The sequence below is a fragment of the Anser cygnoides genome, chromosome 4, assembly GCF_040182565.1.
Source record: "Anser cygnoides isolate HZ-2024a breed goose chromosome 4, Taihu_goose_T2T_genome, whole genome shotgun sequence".
Classification (NCBI taxonomy): domain Eukaryota; kingdom Metazoa; phylum Chordata; class Aves; order Anseriformes; family Anatidae; genus Anser; species Anser cygnoides.
The window spans coordinates 31,994,471-32,014,454 of record NC_089876.1 but is presented as its reverse complement, the minus strand read 5'-3'; the positions used below and the strand labels follow the sequence as shown (position 1 = coordinate 32,014,454).

The window sequence follows — 19,984 nt, the reverse complement described above, 5'->3', positions numbered from 1 at the left end:
CTTTATTTGACACTTCTATGCAGAATGTTAAACTGACAGTAACAGGAAAAGAAATAAATCCTATGTCAAGATAGGTTTCAGATCCACATCCTATAGTTCTACTGAAGAAGAGCTTTGTCAACAACTCGGCTCTTGGGCTAATTCTACTTCTTGCTTCAGAGAGGTCATAGGTACATGCGGAGGAGAACACTTCTGTTCAGCAATGAGCCACTTGGAGTTCTTAAATTTTTTTGTTAGTGAATTTATACCAGTTATGCACTTGTGTTATTTGAGAATAACTCAGCCTACAAGAACCTTATGACAACTTTGTTCTGAAAACTATGAAGCTGTTAATTACAGTAATAAATGGGCTTTATATATTTGACCAGTTGTAGTGCAGCACTGGGATACTGGCTCAGAACAGGCTCATCCAGGCTCAGAACAGGAGATTTTCATTTATGTCTTCTGCAACATAGAAGAAAATGTTAATAACATTTGAATACTTGATGCCAAAGTATTGTTTTTATGTAGTGTTGTTATTAAGAAATTGACACGGGAAAATTTAATCGGGCTTAGGTATGGGAACATTATTGGCACTAAAAAATACGGTTGCTGTTATAGTCAGGAGCCATTCCTTTCGAGCCTTTTTGGTAGGTGCTTCATTGTTCATTGTGTTAGGTCTTAAGCTGCTTGTGAGTTGAGAATCCCCTACGCCCTTACCGTCAGTTTTAACTAAAGGATGAACCCTAAGACCTTCTCTGGATGAGCAATCATTAGCAGCAGTACATGCATATTTTAACTCGTAGCTTATTTCCACACGTGGTTTGTTACTCATTAAGTGTAGTTAGAAGAGCTGGAAAAATTGTGTACAGAGTATAAACTCAGTGAATATCTGACCTCTGCTAATCAGCCTCTGGTTGAGTTTAGGGAGTAGCTAGTAGGATTTTGAAAAAAAGTTTTCAATCTGTGTTCCTAGCTCAGCTTCTATCATGCACCTGTTCTAGGTTTAACCTGTACTGCTGCTACCCTTGTTTAAAAACTGGCTGCATTGCTTAGCTGTCACTCAAGGCTATAATGTGGATTTCTAAAGAGTGCCCTAGATGGAATGTCATCATGTTAATGTAACATCAGTCACAGCAGCTTCTGTTCAGCTGTTGCCTAATTTTGGAGACATCACAAGCACAGTAGTGCCTAGCCTTTTAGATATCTCAGGTGTCTCTGGATCGACCTGAGCCAAATATATGCCTAGCACGTGTAGGATTGAGAAAATCCCTCTGCTGAAGCCTCAGGAAGCACCAAGTCTGGTGGGCAGCCTCAGCATGTGTCGCATTAGGCACGGGTTAGGTTAAATGCACTGCCCGGCCTACTGCTGCAGTGTGACGATGGTGATTGTGTTGCATATTGTCAGGTACAGATGAGTATAGTTAACTGCAGATGTCTCAGTTAATTTCACTACTTGGCCTGAGATTCTTCAAGTGCATCTTCAGTCGGTATGCTCTGACCATTGGTTTACATTACAAGTTTGCTTAGCCTTGCTTTTGGCACTAAAGGATGAAAAATCAATACTTCGGGAGTGGTGGAGACAGAACATACAGGGTCAGACACCACAGAGAGGAGCGATTTCCTATTTATTACAAACTACCTCCCAAATTATTCCTAGTGAAAAACATGACTTTTTCCTGGTTGTGTCAACCATTTCAGAACCTTGCATCTTTCACTGTCTTGTCATTACTATTCCTGTTGCTGTTGTGCACACTAGTCGTAGCTTCTGTCTAGAATTTTTCTTGTACTTTATGGCCTGAGACTTAGCCAAGTATTAATGAGAACACTTTGTCCTGCACACCTTCCTGGTCTTTGAGGCTTACCTTCCTTAATCCCAAAACAGTGGCACCACTCCTTCAAAGCAATGAGTTTGTCTTGGTCTCGGTCACACTCCTGGAAGAAACGGGTGATGCAGTGTTCCATGGGAACGAGGGAGGCTCTCAAGGGAGCGAGCTCTGAGTGTGTCAGTGATCTGAAAGAGCAGATATGTAGAGGTATATTTCAGTGATAAATCACCAGGATCATCAAAGATGCTCAGTGTGGCTAGAAGATGGCAGCAGTGGCTTTGACAGAGAAGCTCTGGTGCTTCTGTAGTGACTCTGTCCTGTGTCCTTAGGGTGATGTATAATACCTGATAATCTAACATAAGCTTTAACTGCTCTCTCTAAAATCTTTTACCTACAGCAAGCATAATTGTCCTGTGTTTACAGTTCACCAGTGGTGTCATTTTGCTGTTGATCTTAAGGAGAAGTTTGCAAAGGTGCTTAGTTGTTTTGTAAGATGCTAGGTGTGATCAACACGAGGTATTAAGGGCCTGCACCCTTGAATCGTTGGACACTGATCCAACACTGAGTGTTCTGATGGAGGGCCTGAAATCTGAGTCTTATTTTCAGAAGTAAGCTGGGGCTTTCTCTGAATTGTGACATTAGTGCTGTCTTATTGTACCTGCTCCTTAAACTGAGAGCTTGTCAGTATTGGTTTAATAAACAGTACCTCACTAGTGAATTATTGCTGACAGGCATCTGCCCATTGTATTTAGCCTGTTTGTCCTAGGTTCTGTGGCAGCTGGATCTCATGAACTGCATTCTCCTCCATGATCAGGCCATGAGTAGCAATTAAGAAGCTGTAGAGTTAGCTGTAACATGATTATGAAAAGCAAGAAGATAGCAGGTTCTGGCTCAAGACACTGCTCCAGCGCAGCAGTGAAATGTCCTGTGTTTCAGTTGAGTTCTGAGGGGGGGATACTGGCTTGTATCGGCTGAGGGACTGGTCCTGTATGTCAGAGGATGCTTGACGTGGTATAGCAAGGTAAAACAGCCTTAGCTTGACCTGCAAATCAGAACTTAATATGCAAAGAATTTTTACCTGTCAGCTGGATGCTGATCAAGCTGATGAAACTGCCAGTGCACAGGATACACGTACATGTGATAGTTTTTCTCAAAGTCATGCAAGAGAAGCTCAGCTGAGTGGTTACCAGCCATGAGACGCTTTTCATTCTGGTAGATCTTTTTGACCTGAAGACCACAGAGAAATCCATTTTTGTTTAGGGGGGGAAGATTGGCCTGAAGAGAGCTTTCCAGCAAGGAGATGATTTGAAGAAGTGGCTCTTGATAAAATACTACAGAGGAAAGGGGGTTTAGTGTTTGTGGCTGTATGCTGTACAGAAAGTTTACCTCAAGTTTGCCGAGTGATTGGTGGTGGCTGTGTGAGCTTCAGTAGTAACTGGAGAGGAAATCAAACCCCTACAATGTAGTTATCTGGGCCAGCTAAACAGGGCAGTAGCCTCAGGATATGAGACACAAGCCACTGTTCTGGGGTAAGCAACTCCGCTTTGGCATGGAATAAGCCATATCAGATACCAGGTAATTCATACCATTTAGTATGAGATGTTCCTGGTCAGCCACAGGCCCTCTTGGTGTTTATAGGAGTAGTCTTTGGTACTCCTCAAGAACATTTTGTGTAAGCCTGCTGTCGCCTGCTGTTTGCATCTTTGATTCCAGAGTTAGAGCAGCCCAGGGTTTTGTTCAACTTTAACTATTTGTCTGCAGATCAGCTCTTAGGCAGTTATGACGTCGGTATCTTCAGAAACTGCCTACTGTCGCCAATTTATCTGATGTAAATCCTTTGTCTCCCCCTATTTAAGAACAAAAATGCTCAGTGGCAGTAAATGCTAACTATGCTTTAAGCCAATGTAGTGTGATTCTGCTTTAGGTCTACTGGGTGGTAGAAAGTTGGTTTTCACTTGAAAACTGAGTGTCACTCACTTGGACCAGATGACCTCAAGATGTCCCTTCAAACCTCAACCATTCTGTGATTCTGCGAATGGCTTTTGCGGGCTGCTTCATCACACTCTAACAATGTAACTGCATGGTCCTATTCGAAAATGGATTGCTTACCTTATTCCTTTGCTTTTCAGTTAGGAATCCAGTTGTATCCTGATCATGTTCATAATATTGCATGAGGATGTTTTTGAGCCAGTCTCTCATACGGAGGGGGAACTGATCTACTTCGTAATCAGTACAGTGAGGTATGTCTGTGCCAGACAACAAAGTTTTTGTTAATGGATCGCTTGTTAAATACTCATTCAAGCATTTCTGAGCCAAGTTAGACCTGATTCTTACTAGCAAACTTCCAGTTCATCTTAAAATTGATGTAGTTAATACATAAAACTGGGAATGCAACTAATGGGTTCAATAATAAATGTATAATTCATTGATTGGTGTGCATCTTTTACCAGTTGCACAAGCCACAAGCTTTACACACCTGTGCACCTTAAAGGCAGAATTGTGCAGTGAAGCTATGATCAATCTATTTACTTGTATGAAAGCGGAGTTTCTAGGAGAAAAGGAATCTCCTCCTCCTGGGATAAACGGCAACTGAAGAAGAGCTTAGAAATCAATTAGAGCCTCTTGATCGTGACTCCTGTATTTAGGTGACTTTGTTTTTTACCTTGATATTTTCATCTATTAAGTTGATTTATGTACTGTGGTGGGTTTTTTTTTGAGAGTAAAGATATGAAAAATCTTCAGATGGTAAAGAAATACAGCAATAGTGCTGGGGTTGTGGTGATTGTAAGCACAGGAGGGATGTATTTGGGATTCAGCCACTTAATAACATTAACTGTAGGAAAAGTGAGTTGTTTGACATGGTTAGAATTGGAAAGTCAGTTTTACTTATGAGTTAATTGATGGAGAAGGGGGAGAGCACAGGAAGAAAGCAGATCACTAACGGTTAGCTAGTGATGCTAAGGCTTGTTTATATCTAAGTCAATTCTATATGGCAAAACAAGTCTTACATTTGCAGGAGCCCATATAGTCTAGGTGCAGCTGGCGTCCCATTTTTGTTCCTTCAAGTTGACATTTGGTACCAAAGAGTTGGCATGTACCGTCATAAGTCTTATTATCTGTGCCACAAACCTAAAGGAGTGAAAAACAAACACACCCCCACCATGTTCTGAAAAATTACCTGGTCAGTAAAGGAGGCATTACAATAATGAAGTGGTTGTTGCAATATGCTGTGGCAGTTGTGAATGCCCCACAGAGACTGGATGTGATCAGAAGTACTGAAAATTTTGGTTATAATATGCCTACATAGAGATTAGGTGACTGTACTTAAGCACCCTATTTCAAGACACTTGAATTTATTTTCATGTGGTAATAATACAGCAATTGAGATGCTGCTGGACTATTGCACTAGTATTTGCTATATGCTCGGAAACCTTAAATGGATGATGACTACTTTTAATGGCAGGAAAAAGCCATGTTCCCTGAGAGAAGACTAATGGCAGAAAATCACAGTAAGTACTTTCTAGCTACATATGTTAATACTATTCTCAAGTATTTGTAAATGCTGGTACTCTGTGCTTACATTGACAGTTACTGAAATGACCCAAACCTACTAGCATGATTTTTAGGGTAGAATTATTTGAAATAATAGCAGGGGAATGTGGTATCCTGTAAGTGTTGTAGCTGGATTTCCCACATGCTGTGCACTGAATGTAATACTTACACGCTCATAATCTTTGGTGGAAGGGCAAGCAGCAGGATCTTGGCAAATACAGCCGGGTTTCCCTTGTCTGTCTGCCTGGCAGACTTTTCCTCTTTTGCAGTGGAAGTTCCTGCATGGGTCTAGTGGTAAGATCAAGAGGGAGGCAATGTTAGAACAGGATGAAACCAAGCATTTCTGTCAAGTACTGCTTACAGTTGAAGCAAAATAGAGCCAAACACTCACCAAGGAGTCAAGTGTTTTTTGTAAGTTTATGAAAACATAGCTGGATCTTTCACTGAATAATACAGCCAAATTTTAAGTGCATTATTTTGAGGGACTCATGGTGTTCCCAGGCTTGAGTTGGATGGGGAAACGTTTCTTAGAAAAAGCTTTCTCCTGTAAGGGCTGACGTTCACTTCCAGCTTTCTTTGAAACTTATCCCATGCGTCCTTGCTGCATCTGAGACACTTGACCCATTCCTAGTTTAATTCAGGCTAGAAGTGTTAAACTGAGGAGTTTCAGTGGAAAATGTTTCCCATTCTGCAATGCTGACACAAAAATATGTACGCTATCTAAATGTTTTTGAGAAACAAATGAGTGAATCCAAGGGTGTGCAAAAGGGATTGTTCTTGGAACATATCTGTGGTGCAGGATGATGCACCAGCGCAGGTCAGTCATGTGAAATGGCTTGCTGCTGAAGGCAGAAAAGAACTGCAGGCCAGCACATTCCCCAGTCAAAGAGAGTTATGGTGATGTGTGGGCTTTGCATGTGGTTTACTCACCCGGAAAAGCCTCCCCAGTGCTGTTGCTTGCACTTCTCACACTGTATGAACTGCCTGTGGTCTTAACCTGTACAGTCACAGAGAGAAGCAGAAGCTGTGGTAAATCTTGGAAGGAAAAAATACTTTGGGAAATTTTTTTTCAGATACAAATATAGCCCTGACTCAATTTGCTATATTTGCTACAGAAAGGGGTTGTTGTGCAAAATGTGTGACAGTTGTATGAGGCCTAGTATGAGGTAGTATATGAGGCCTAGTATTAGTGCTCTCTTTTCTGGGGAAAAAGTAATGGGTGGAGAGAAGCTAGGAGTCCAGCAAGACCTGGGCTCCTTGTAGTTTCGCACTGACTGACATAGAGCAGTGGTCTGCCTTGAGGCTTGGCAGAACTGGCGTTTTAGTCCTTACTTGGGTCGGTGGTCCCAATGGGTCAGTGAGCATAGACAGCATCTCAGTAGTGCCTGGGAGCTGCAGCAGCGCTGTGAGTGGCCATGCTGTGTGTGAAGAAGGAGAAAGGATGGATGTGTCCTCAGTCTTGTCCCTCCTACAGCGCTGTGGGGAGGTGCCTACCATACTCCATCTGGAAAGCTTTCATTGGTTTTCAACAGTGTAGATGTTGAACTAACAGATGTAGCAAACAGTCTCTATTTTTAATGGACGTCTCCTGCTTAGCTAGTGGCTGACACTGATGTGGGAGGTCAGGGTGCAATATTCTCTTTTGTCTGAAGGGACAAAGTGCATATCCTTCATCTTGTGCAAAAGTCTGCTAGCCGCTGGGGTGGTCATGCAGGGAATCCTGTCCCTTCCCTTGAAAAATGTTCAGTTTTGTAGGAAAGGTATGCATGAAAGTGGGAGAGGGGAGTGAACAGACTTCGGTACTTGGGTTGAGACTTGGTTCCAAGTGTTGTTATAGAAGTGTCCATGTTTATAAGTACGTTTCATTACATGGCCCATTGGGACTGAAGCTATTACGTGAGCTGTGTTCACTTCCTTTCTGGACAATTTATTTCAATGTTGTACATGAAGTGACGCGTAACAAACTAGGTTAACAATGTGTAAAAGGAGATCAGACTTCTCCAAAACATTAAGTTTGGTAGACCCATTTTTTCTCCAAAATGTCCCCTTAATTGCAAGGGGCATATGGGAGCACATAAAGGAGCTCTTAATCACAAGAAGCTTAAATATGGGACTGATTTTTTTTCCCCTCTCTACTCTTCCAGTTATATTTTAAAGAAAATTTACCTCATCTACAGGTTCCATTGAATTCACACTCTGAACAGAGCCGCTTGTTTGCAGTTGTTGCTTGCTGTCAGAATTAGGCACCTCATAGTGGTAGTTAGCATCTTCAGAGTGAGTAAGGTCTTTAATTTTGACACCTTGGTGATCCCATCTCTCTCTCTGAAATGCACTGTCATCCCCAGTGGTTCCTTCTCCTTCAGGCTCATTGCTGGTGCTGTCTTGGTCATTCCTCTGGATTCTCTCCTCTTCCTCATAGGCTGCTTCTTTCCAGGCATTGCTGAGATCTTCCTCACCATCATCTCCACTATCGATATCATCCTTATCAATACTACCGCCCTCCTTATCCTGTCTTTTCATCACCATGCCGTGATCGCTCTGATGGTTTACTTGAAAACTATCTTTGTTTTCTTGGCTTTGCCATTTTTCATCTTCATCCTCATTATGACTTTTCTTTGAGAGGGGGATTTTTTCTTCCTTAGAGGGCTTTTCATGACTTTCCTCTTCCTCCTCTGTGCTGAATTTCTCACCGTGTCTCTTGGTTATCTGGATTGGCTGACTGGAATCTCTCAGTGTTTCATCAGACTGCCTGCTGTTTTCTTTCTGCTGTCTCCTGTATTGGTTTCCGTGACTTGTCCGGTGGGCTTTGTGCTTCATATCCCTGTAATCAGTCACTTCCCCCCATTCCTCATCCTCTTCTTCCACGTTTTCCTCTTCATCGCTTTCATTGTTGTTTTCAGATAGGTCAACTGTATTTTTATTATATTTCCATTCATTATGCTCATGATCGAGATTGAGAGCATCCACTGGATTTTCTCCAGCATCCAGTGCTTGGTTGGCTGTGTTGCTGTGTTTCTCATGCCTCCTGAGCTGGTAGTGGTCAGAGCTGGACCGCTCTCTTCCACTGCTGCCAGAATCACTCTCCTGGCTATCAGAAGTCAAGCCTGGTGTACCCTGCAGGGAAAGGAAGTTAATGCTCTTCAGACTGGTTTTCATTTGATGCTCGTGACCACTTTGTCCATGTCTTCTAGCTGTCCAGGGCTTCTCCCTGTGCTCAGCATCTGCTACTGGTGTCTTTGCTTTTATGTTTCTGTGGCTGGGCTGCAAGTCACCCTCGTTTGCAGGCCTTGTCTTCCCTTCCTCTTGGGCTTCAGAATGAATAGGCTTAGTCTGAAGGAAAAAAGACGTTTAACAAGTAGATTAATAAGTCTTAGGGCTTCATTTTGAAGTAGGTGCAATGGCATATACATCAGAGAAACATGACACTGTTATGTTCTTTGTAAGTGACTTTTTAACAAGTTAGGTCAAATGATGAAATTGACATCTGATATCCTTTCTGCTTCTCAGTGAGTTGGCTTCAGTCCCCTCTTTCTGCATGACTAGAGTTTAAGTAGTCCATGCAACTCCACCTAAGCTTTGAGGGGAGCTGAGAGGCTTTTATTGTGTGCAGTGACGTCAACAGCAAAACCGGTAACTTGAGGGCAAGGTACAAATCCTCAAGGAGAAAGCAAGTTCTAAAATGACTGCTCCCTATTGCTGCAGGGATTCCCTTTCTGCTGTTAAACAGCATCACAGCTACTGCAGGTGGAGAACAGGAACTTCTGATGTATTTCTGAGCACATATGGGTGTTCGGTGTTGCTTTTACTAAAGTACAGCACTGAAACTGGTTTTCCTCAAAGCTTTCGGGAGTCATTTATGAAAACAGAAGTTAATTCTAAGTGTCCAAGTTGATGGAAAAGCATTTCCTTTAGTGTGGGAAGAATCTTGAATGCTTGGAAAGAAACACTCCACTAACAAATACTTAGACAAATAATTTAAAACAAATACTGTAGGATTAGATGTATTTATTTGGCTCATGGCAGATAAGCTATATCCTGTTTCCTAATGTCAAGATGGTATCTAAAAATTGTTTCTTTTGTCTAGTGTACTTAGTGATGCAGGAGAAGTACTAGGCAAAATATTCACCTTATGTTTTCCAACTCTTAACTGTTTCAGGAAAAGAACGCATATTGACTGAAATCTAATAAGGTCAGTGGGAACTTCGTCCAGATGAAATGCATTTTTCTTGAAGATGTTATAAAAGGTCATTATGTATTACAAAGCATCACAAGATGAAATCAAACCAAACTCAACTTCATGAGTAGTTTGTTTTTCCTATGTTTTGGGGCACTGTGGCCTGAAACATATTATGCCTTTATCTTGAACCAAAACCAATCTTCTGCAAAGGGCTTGGAATTCTGTATAGTTAACAAAAATAAGGTCAAGCCTTCATTAAAATCCTTTGCTCTGGGTGCCCCTGTTTGATGAAACAGTTTTTTTTTGAAGATATTTTGTCTCCTGTCTCAATAGGAAGCTTTTATGTGCTGCAACTTCAATTTGTTTGTGCCTGGATGTGGTTTTCAACTGTTTTTTTTTAATGCCATTATTTTTATTTTAAAATAAACCTTTATGACTCTTTTGTTTGTAAAGATACTGGGGTCCCTTAATATGATGATCTAAGTTTTGGTCAATGTAGCTGTAGTCGTCACATCTTAGGGACAACTGGCCTTGGAGAAATGCTGTGTATTGATGCGGAACTGATGGCTTATCTGTCTGGTATCACAGTGATTTCTTTTCATGCAGGTGTCTGCTTCTGGGATATAGCTGTAGGCTGCCAGCTGTCCCAGTTCTGCTGAAAACCTGACTAGGAACAGTTACTTGCTTGGTTTTCATAACACAGAGCGCTGTCTGGAGTGACATAGAATGCATCTAGAAAGCTGCACGGAGCTGGATATAGTTATAGGAGAATGTTAGCAGGGGAGAAGGGATTTTGTATGTTAGTTCTGTACAGCATCCTCTGAATTTAGTTTTTACAAAACTTGATTGGATTGGAGCCCATGCCCATTTTGTCTGAGCCACAGATGCTCACCAGAACGGTGCATTACAAAGCAATTTTCATTTGGCTTGACCATGAATGAAAAATTGGGAGCTCTGTCCTTAGCCCGCATGCATGGCTTGGCACTACTGAAGTCATTGTTCTCACTACCATCAGAGCTGCCTATCTGGCTTCTCAGCCACAGTATGGTTTTCCGAGCTGAGTCTTTCTAGTGCTCTGTATAGTGAATAACAAAAGCTATGGTGGCTAAAATTCTTACGTTTGAGACTTTGCATATGATGACTTGACATGATAATTTGAGGATTGCATCTTATTCCTTCAATGGAGCAGTGAGGATCACAGGCTGGGTTGTTGGTGGAGCTTATTGCCTCTATGAAAATGAGTGCAATGTTTATAAGGGAATACATGTATATAAGTCAAACTTCTGTTTTGAGCTTTAGATTTTGTCCTGTTGCATTGCTAGCTATGTGATGTGCAAGGCATGATATGCTCTGTAATAATTTGGGGACGGGGGTGTTAGGGTATGTATGTGGTAATGGCTTTTCATAGTTGGTATCAAAAATATACATTGCCTCTTAATGCTTTTAAGAACATCAGTACCTTTTCTGCAGCTTTCTGTCCCCAGGCTCCAAGTTGGTGGTTTAAGGGATATGTCTAGAAGAGGCAATTATTAAAAATCTGTATGTAAATAATTTTGTATAACTACGTGGATTAAGAGAGAGTATTCACAGGAAGGGAAAGTTCAAGTGAGTGGCAATAATAGTGTGGTGAGCACTTACTGGAATAGCCAAAGCTGATCCTAGCAGGCAAATCAAGAGCATCAGAGTCTTCATGGTTTTCATCTCCTGAACAGGCCAATAGTTAGCGGTACAATGGAAGGGTTTGAAGGTTTCCTTTCTGCAAGTAACATCAAAAGAAACCAAGTTAGGTTGTGGATATCATGGTTTAGAAATAATGGATGGAAGCAACGTGGTGGCTGCTGTATGGTACAGATCAGTCCAAAGCCCTGTAACATTTGGATGCTGTGACCACTTGTATGTGAATTCAGGTGTTAGACCAGCTTATTCAGGGGGTGCTTTGATCCTGGTTCTTTTACCGAGCTTAGGTTGCATGCTGTACCCACAAACTCTAGTGGGCTCACTGAAAGGCAGAGTTATAAGTTCTGTCCTGTAAAGCTTTATCCACTCTTCTGAGACAGTACTTCTTGGAAAACATGTCCCTCCTCATGCAATTTTGGGATGCTGCCTGATTGGCATCCCTACAGCCAAGGGCTGCTGTACTGTGCTGCAGTAGTGGGAAGAATTGGGTGGTGAAGCTCTGTTCCAGCAGGTTTCAAAGCCAGAAGCTCTGCGTAGAATGCTCAGTGCACTGCTTGAGTCCTGCTTGGGGAGCACCAAACCCAGCTCTGCTACATACCAGTGTGAGATGAGCAGCTGAAAGAATATGGGATGCAATTGGAGTTCTGCCTGTGCCAACCTTCTTAAGTGAGTGAGAACTTATTTTTACTTAAGTGAGTGGCAACTTATTTTTACCTTGCAGGTATCGCTAGTATATTCTCTCACCTATGCAGAGCACATGCACTGGAAGTTCCTATAGCTGTAGCTGTATCACCAGGAAAAATGGGGGAAAAAAAAGGAATGCTTATCCTTTATTGCTCTTTTGCTTTCTTTCTGTTTTTCATTTCCTTCTCTACTTTTACCCCTGGTCGTAACTTCCTTCCGTAACATTTTTCCTTTGCTTCTGTTTCCGTCCACATGTTAATGGTTGTTCTTTTCCTTAGAAAGTCTCCTCTGTCTTCCCCCTCCTGCCCTTGAAAATATTTTCAATTTCTACATCACAAATTTTTGTTCCTCCCCCACCTTTATTAATCTAAATGAAACACCTATTCCTCTGTTAACTGATGCACTGTAGTCTCTGTTACTGGTCAAGCTCCTTGGCATATGAAGAAATTGGCAGTGGTTCTTTCAGTTAGGTCAACCGTATGCAAATGCATGAGGCTCAGTGTATGGTTTCCAAATGTTCATCCAGGCAGTTGTTCTTGATTGGGGAGTGGGGGGAATAGACACCAAAACCCAAAAAGGGGGGCGGAATTCCAGAGGAGCTTGTGCTTATTGGAGCCAGAGTGTGAACCAACTAACAAGCATCCTGGTTCCTGCCATGCCTAGATCTGTTGGGAATATACAGATTGGAAGCTTACTGTGTTTTCCAGCATTCCTGAATTATTTAATGTCAATATCTTTTAGTTAATGAAGAGCAAAATACTTAATTAGTGGGGCACATCTAGTATGCAAACAATTTTTCTCTCAATGAACTAATTCAGTCTCCAAATGTGGCTCAACATACAACATCAATTATCTCTTTGGCATCCAGGGTTAGCTGAGATTCTCTCATAGAGACAGAATATAACAAAAGCCATCAAAGAGGATATGCAGAATTCCTAATTATTGCATATAGGCAATCACTTCAGATTAAAGGCACATTATGTTAGACTGAGAGCCATGCAGGTGACTTACAAGAAAGTGGTGTAATCAAATTGATTATTAACATATAGCCCCAAAAACTGTATGCCATGCTCTTGAAGGCCTGGCAAGTGACCGAGGGAAGTAGTAGTTGAACTGCAGTTTTACAAGTCAGGTAGTCTTCATCTGTCTCCTTGTTCTTGGCTAGCAAAGCAGCTCTGGGCACGTCTTCCCATCACTGAGTTTCTCAGCTTTAAAATCACATTAGATGCATTTATTCTGGTAAAGTACTTTGAGAACTATAAATGGATTTGATTTATGATTAGGTTTTTCAAATCTGGCTCTAACTGGGTAAGTTGGCTCCACCACCTTTATCCAAATAACAAAAAAATGGTTGGAATAACTCTTGAGTTCATGCGGCAAAACAGATCTTTTGCATTGTTTTTCTCTTAGTCACTAGCCTGCAGTCACCCATGGGAAGAATCAATCTTTAATTATCAGAGAAGTCTGACCTACTTGAACTGAGCATAGGAACTGAGTCTAGTTAAGCATCTCTTCCTGTCGTGATAGTCCAAATGAGTTGCAAGCACTTACAAAATGATCTGCAGTGGGATAATCTGCCACAAATCACCAAATAGCATCTGAAGAGTTAAACAGCCTCTTGAGCTGTGATGCTTACGCAAGTATTGCCCTTGTTAATTCCTGTTGTTTCCCTTTTTCAATATGGCGGCAATAGCATGCAGGAAGTGTTTCCTCGCATGGGTTTCGGAGCAAGGAGTTCTGGGGTTCTTCAGAACTCTGGTGCTTCATATTGGACCTGACTGCTGTGAGTGAAATATCTAATTTGTTGTTTTGTTTCTGGTGCCAATTCCATTATGCTATCAGTACAGGGAGCTGTTTGAGGCGGGCAGACGGAACTACTGAACAAGTTCAAAAGCCACAGTAAAAAAAAAAAAATAAAAAAACTCAGTGCTGGCAGCATTCATAAAGAAGGGGGAGCAGTGGGGGAAGCTGGGATTGCTGTCATAAAAGCTGCAAAGTCAATAACACGGCAGCTGGGCTTCAATAAAGGGGAAAAAACATCCTTGTACAATGGGCTGTGGTCCCTTCGGTCCTCCAGGGGTGAACAGAGTGTTTCCGTTGGCATTGCTTCATTTTCGGTGAGGCGCCAGGGGCTTGGCTGTGAAATATGCAAGGACCTTTTGCCAGAACCCAGGAGAACAGTTGGGTTTGGTACAAATAATCCATGTGAAGGATTTGAGGCAGTTTGCTGGAGCAGGGGATTTAGTTTGAGGGGTAGTGCGGTTAGGGGGAAAAAAGCACAAAGAACTCTTCCTGCAAGCCTGCTGCCCTTCTTGCTGCCAAGGTCATGGCAATGGCATTTTTGCACTTGCTCTTTTAGCCTTCTGGTGCTAGAAAAGACAAGTCATTGTTACAGAAGCTTGGGCAGGTGCAGAGATGAGTGGTTTTGTGGGTCATAAGTAATGCATGGTAATTAAGTTGATGGTCATGGAAGAAGTTCAGCATTACCTAACTGTCATATGATGCAAGGATCTGCATTGTGACAGTACCTTTTTTCTACACTGAGATCTAAATGTGAAGACAATTTGTTCTTACTTTAATTTTCAAACTTATACTACAGGACAGTGCCTAAAAACAAGCTTTTGTAATGCTTGAGATCAGCAAAACTGCCAGTGTGGAAGTATTACGGTGGGAGCTATTTTAAAAGCAGCAGCCATCTACATAGAGCAACGCAGTCACCACACTTTGCAGTGAAATCTGTAGGAAGGCTTGGTCAAAAGATAATATGCAGTGTCTTAAATTGGAATTTTTGGACAAAGAAATGAGTAATTGGAAAACACTTTTGTTTGGGGTCTTGAGAAAGCAATGCTAACCAGGCCCTCACTCTGCCCTTTTTCAGTCTTGGAAAGAAATTGATTTACCTGAAACTTGGAGGAGGCAAAAGCTCTGACTCACTTCATCCATGACAGTGGGGTCTCTGTAGGATACGTGCTGCTCAGCTTAATATGGGGGAAAAAAAGGCCTTGCTTCACCAGTGACAGTCGTTTTGAGTAGACAACCCAAAAAGTCTCTTTTTCAGATAACAGTGCAGAGCTGCTGTGAGGAGACAGGTGAAGCTAAGGAAGTTTTTGTGCACTCAGTCCTGTTGGACTCAGGTACATTGGGCCATGTTCAGTCATTCCAAGGCAGGTTCCTGCAGCACTTGCACATGGGAGTAGTCCCAGCTCACGAGAGCCTCTGTCAGGATATGAGCGGAGTTATTTTATGAGGAGCAGTTGGCTGCGAGTATGGGCTGCATGTGACATGGTCATCTCCAAAAGTACCCAATGGCCTCCTAAGCACAGTGAACACCAGTTGCAGCCTGTGGTCAGACCCGTGACCAGCAAGAGCTGCAGAAATGTATGATACGGTAAATGAAATTATCTGACATATCAATAGCTTTTAAAACAATGTATGTTAATCTACTTGGTTTGCTGAACTTGCAAACAATAGCCATGTCCATCCAGACAGGAGAGAGAAAAACAGATCGCAAGCTAAATTGCAGTGTATCCTTAAGTATATTAAAAATAACAGACATCAGTGTTTATAGTTAGGTCTTTGGTCTGGAAACCTGATGGTTGTAACTCAGTGGTTCAAGTTTTACATAAGACTTCTGCTCATGTCTTCCAAACTTAGGTTGTAGAGATGATTGCTCAGGGGTTTATTTCACTCCTCCTAGTCCTGCAGTTGCTGGCATCTTAGCAGACACTCGAGCAATGCACTCTTGGCCATCTAAGAAACTTCTTGTGAGCTTATCCTTGACAGGAGGACTGTGCAAGGGCTGCTGCTAATCAATTGTGTCAGCAGTCACTTGAAATACTGATCAATGACGTGATTTTTGTCTAGAGGTCTAGAAGTAATGACATTTGACCTGCCTGCCAGTCTTGCCTGTCCTCAGCTGTGCTGTACCACATGTATTTTGAATAACAGTTCTGCTCAGTCACCCAGGGATCTGACAACAGTTCACTGTTTCTCATTGCTTACAGCAGGAAGCCTGCATCTGAAGTGGGAAATCAGATAAAATCGTCTGCAAGAATAGATGAGATGGCAAGTGCAGTCTTTACTGCTACTTCTTTGTTTTGTTTTTGGTTGAGCATTTTTGTTCAGCCACTGAAATAGCAAGTCTCATGCAGCTGACACGTAGCAGGTTCTCTAGCCTTTTGAAATGCCACCCAGAAATGATTAATTGGTGGAGGTCATGGCTGAAGGTGACAAATGCCTTGTGATGGACAAAAGAAAGCATGTGAACTAGTTTCAGCTCTGGCAGTGGGAGATAATTCTGCATGGTCCTTGGTCATTAGACCTAACTCTAGAAAATGAAGTTACCTAATCTGCCACCATCACTAATGAGCGTGGCTGTTGTCCAGAATTCAGAAAAGAGAATTAGAAGACAAGTCAGCTTTGGAACTCAGCTTCTCATTGTGTACAGGGGACACCAAGTCTCATCTCATAAGGATGAGACTTTAGATTATGAGCTCTTTAAAACTTTGAGAGTCAGGTGAAGTGTGATAAGACGTTGATGTTTTTCATAATTCATTAAATGACAGAAGCTTTAGCTTATGCTCACGTACCCTAAAGTATCATCAGGAAGATACGCAACGAATTGTGAAATCAGCCCATTGAATCAGTTTGAGATTGCAATAAAATAGTCTTACTTGAATTCTTGTGAAAGCACTGTCCTTGGTGGTGTGTCAGCTCTGTTAGTAGGAAATGCAGATGCTGATGCCTATCCTCACTGATAAATACTTCTAAGATGTGGACCTCTTAGGCGATAATCACAGCACAAATAGTTGTGAGTGGATCAAGTTTTGTGTACAAGTATTTGGTGGAGTATGGAAACTAAGAATTCACTGTACAAAGTCTTGCTATAACCAAGATGTGCATGTGATGTTCTTCAAGTGCAATTGGTACAGAGCTCGTAAGTGTAGGTCTGTTGCAGAACTTCTTGTAGGAGTATGTGTGTACACACACATACCTAAACTGAATCACGTGTATGTGCATACAGAACAAAGGCACAGTTACATCTGATCAGAGTAAATGAAGAGAAAGCAATAAAAGCACATCCCAGAAGGTGAAATTATTCTACTTTCACTCTGCACCAGGAGGTGGCTGCTAATGAGACTCAATCCTTTTGATGTTACCAGTTTTACAGCTGCAAAAGCCTTTGGTCTTGATGGCTGTTTAATTCAAAAATATGAAACGAAAGTACTTGAGGACACCTTGAAACAATTATTAAATAAAATATTTCATCTGTGCTTAATGTTATTGTTAGATCTATTATCTTTCCTAAGTAGTTTAAGTCAAGTTCAGGCTATTTTGATTCATTTTGAGATGGGATGAAATGAGACCTCTTAAATAGTGAGAATGTTTTTCTCTGTTTCTTATGAATTAGTGATTATTGCTGTGTCCCTGAACCTGCCTTTCCTTTGCAGATCCTGTAGGTTCTACAGGCTTCTACCAGTTCTACAAATAACTTTGTGAAAGGTTCCTCCAAGACCAGCCACAGCTCCTGTGTCTTCACTTCCTTATGGGAAAGGACAAGGGTGTACCTTGCTTTTTGTGGCCTTTTCTGTCAGATGAGGTTCTTGAGCTGGTAATGCAGGAAATTGTCAGATGTTGGGAAACCAGGTTGCCCAGCAGTTTCAAGTGGACATTTGTACACTTCTGCAAGAGGTACATATTTTGCTTCACTGCTGTTGGCTCTCACATAATGCTTTATTGTTTTGCAGGATCACAGGGAAAATAATGGTCTCAACAGTAAGATAAAGGTCACCTTTTTCAACACAATAACTATACAGTGCTTTCTCTTCTACAGAACACGTTTCTTCCTGCTCCAGGCATAAATGTCTGATATGATTTATCCTTAAAATAAGCAACAGTACTCTAAGAAAACGTTAGCTATTTCAGTCCACAGGAGGGGAAACAGAGGATTAGAGAAGATATTCTATGGTTTTAATTAAAAAGTAAAGAAACAGTACCATAGCAGTAGAAGAGGTGCTCCTGCTTGGTTATCCACTGACACGCTGGAAATCCGTGAGCCTTGCAAGATCTTGCTTCTTTCGCTGTGGTATATTTTAGCATATAGTATGGACTCTGAAAATGTTTTGCTGTGAGCTTCAGAGAAGGAAGATCTGATTCTGTGGATCTCAGTAAAAATAAATGAACCACCCTCTTAGGCTTCCACAGGATGAGGTAGAGGGGTGGGGGGATAAATTAGTGAAATTCTGCTGAATTAATTGAATGAGAAAGACCATTCAGTGTTCATAGGCTCTGGGCCAGTGGAGCTCAGCCACAGTGTGGGAAGGACATATTTAGTCTTGCAGGGGGAGGGGAGCCAAAGGGAATGGGTGCAATAGCTCTGAGGCCAGCCAGTGTGGCAGAAAGAGCTGAGCTACGAGTTTGGCCGGGGCAGTCACGTTGCAAGCCTGGGAGCAAGAGAAGCAGGGAGGATGCTGGTCCTTGCTGAGCTTTTTGGTGTCGTTTCAATATACTGCATGTGGTGTGTGCAAGCCTGCGGAAAAGAAGGGAAAGGAGTGAAAAGTCAAGCTCTAAATTAAAAGAAAAGTAGATGATGATAACAAAGGGATTGTTTGGAGTTTTGCATAATTCTTGAGCATTGGCTCTTTTAATGCTGTTGCCATTGCTGTGCTGTCTCTTGGAGAGTGATGGTACTAGCAGAGTGAGCTCGTGTATGTGTGAAAAGCTCTGTAGGTGGCACCTGTCTGGAACAGGTGCCTGGTATCTTTTGGTTTTGTACTGACTCCCTAGTAATGAGTTTAATCTTTATTTTTCCTTTTTGTTGTTCTAGAAAATACATCTCCTGAGCTGACATACTTCAGAGAAGCTTCTCAGATAACAACTAGTGGAGCAGATGCACCGAGAAGAGGCACTTTCAGCGGTGTGTGCGGTAGATTCAGCAGATCCAGCCTCGTATTTCCCATTCTTCCAATATCATCCGTTACTGACGAGGGCATTTTGTATGTTGTCCTTACACAATTGGCAGAGAGGTCAAAGTAAAGTGAAATGAATTGCATGAATGGTGCAAACTGTAATGCAGATTCTGAAAAATAATTCTTTTTGGATGATGTTTTGACATGTTTTTTGAAGGTTACGGTTGTACTAGCTTCTACTCTGTTCATACCACAAGGTAACAGATATCGTGAATCTGAGTAGACGAGCTACAGTGAGAAGTGTACAAAAACTTACATTGTTTTGTATGGCCAATTATGAAAATTATTGTTAATGAATTAAAAAAAAAAAAAGGCTGATATCACAGCTGAGCCATCTCTCTGTAAACCAAACAGAAAATCAAACTTTGACAAAAAGCCTGTGAGAAATTCTTTAAATCCCTTCCCCTTTTGTCTCTGCTTCTTTGCCTGGAAACTGATTGATGCCTATTGGAGTTGAAATTCTGCTGTTCTGTCCGCTAGTCAGCATCTGAAGGGAGAGGTGAGATTTCAGAACTTCTGTTTTTTTGGTTTTTTTTGTTGTGTATCAATAAAAAGACCATCCTTTTTATTTATTTAGAATTTTGCAGTGCGCCATGCACATCCCTCTTTTTAATATGTCTAAGTTTATTGGGGGATGGGAGGTAAGTGTTTTTCTGTGATGATTAAATATCCCAAGTATGGGCAGATCCTCAGCTAACAAATCAATGCGCAGGTAGTTCCCAAGAGGTTAGAACAAATGGTCCAATGCTAATCTTAACACTAGCTAAAACATGCAAGGCTTAGTTCTGGTAACACTTGGAGACAGTAGCTATTAAAATTGACCTGCAATTCCCACTTGACAAAAAAGGTGCCAGATTCTCTCAAATATCCTGTCTATGTAAGGATTTCCACCCAAGAATTAGGATCAGATCACATTCTTGATAGCTGTGCAAAGAGCTGTGTAGGAACTTGAGGCTGGAATTTGTAGGAGCCAGAAGGTTATAAAAAAAGGTGTATGTGATTTAAAAGCTTTGCCCGTCTTGGTTTTCAACAGATGTATTGGGACTTGGGGGAGGAAGAGGAGGGTTTGATTTTTTTTTTTGAAGGTTTTGAAAGATTATGCCTTTGTTATTTGTTGA

At 41.6% G+C, this 19,984-nt stretch overlaps 1 protein-coding gene across 2 annotated transcripts; it reads right to left on the bottom strand.

The window, feature by feature from the left end:
• Nucleotides 1-308: 308 nt before the first annotated feature.
• On the bottom strand, nt 309-18,031 carry SPARCL1 (SPARC like 1). 2 transcript variants are annotated; one of them, XM_048074456.2, is made up of 10 exons: nt 17,895-18,031; nt 11,176-11,293; nt 7,527-8,690; nt 6,291-6,357; nt 5,530-5,648; nt 4,817-4,937; nt 3,918-4,054; nt 2,887-3,035; nt 1,845-1,993; nt 309-444 (listed from the first exon to the last, which is right to left on the bottom strand). In XM_048074456.2, exons 2-10 carry the CDS (start codon nt 11,236-11,238, stop codon nt 416-418), a joined length of 1,998 nt encoding a protein of 665 aa, XP_047930413.1. In that variant the 5' UTR covers nt 11,239-11,293; nt 17,895-18,031; the 3' UTR covers nt 309-415. The 2 variants fall into 2 exon arrangements, with proteins under 2 accessions (XP_047930413.1, XP_013046076.1); XM_013190622.3 differs by lacking the exon at nt 17,895-18,031 and having other exon boundaries at nt 11,176-11,461.
• Nucleotides 18,032-19,984: the final 1,953 nt, after the last annotated feature.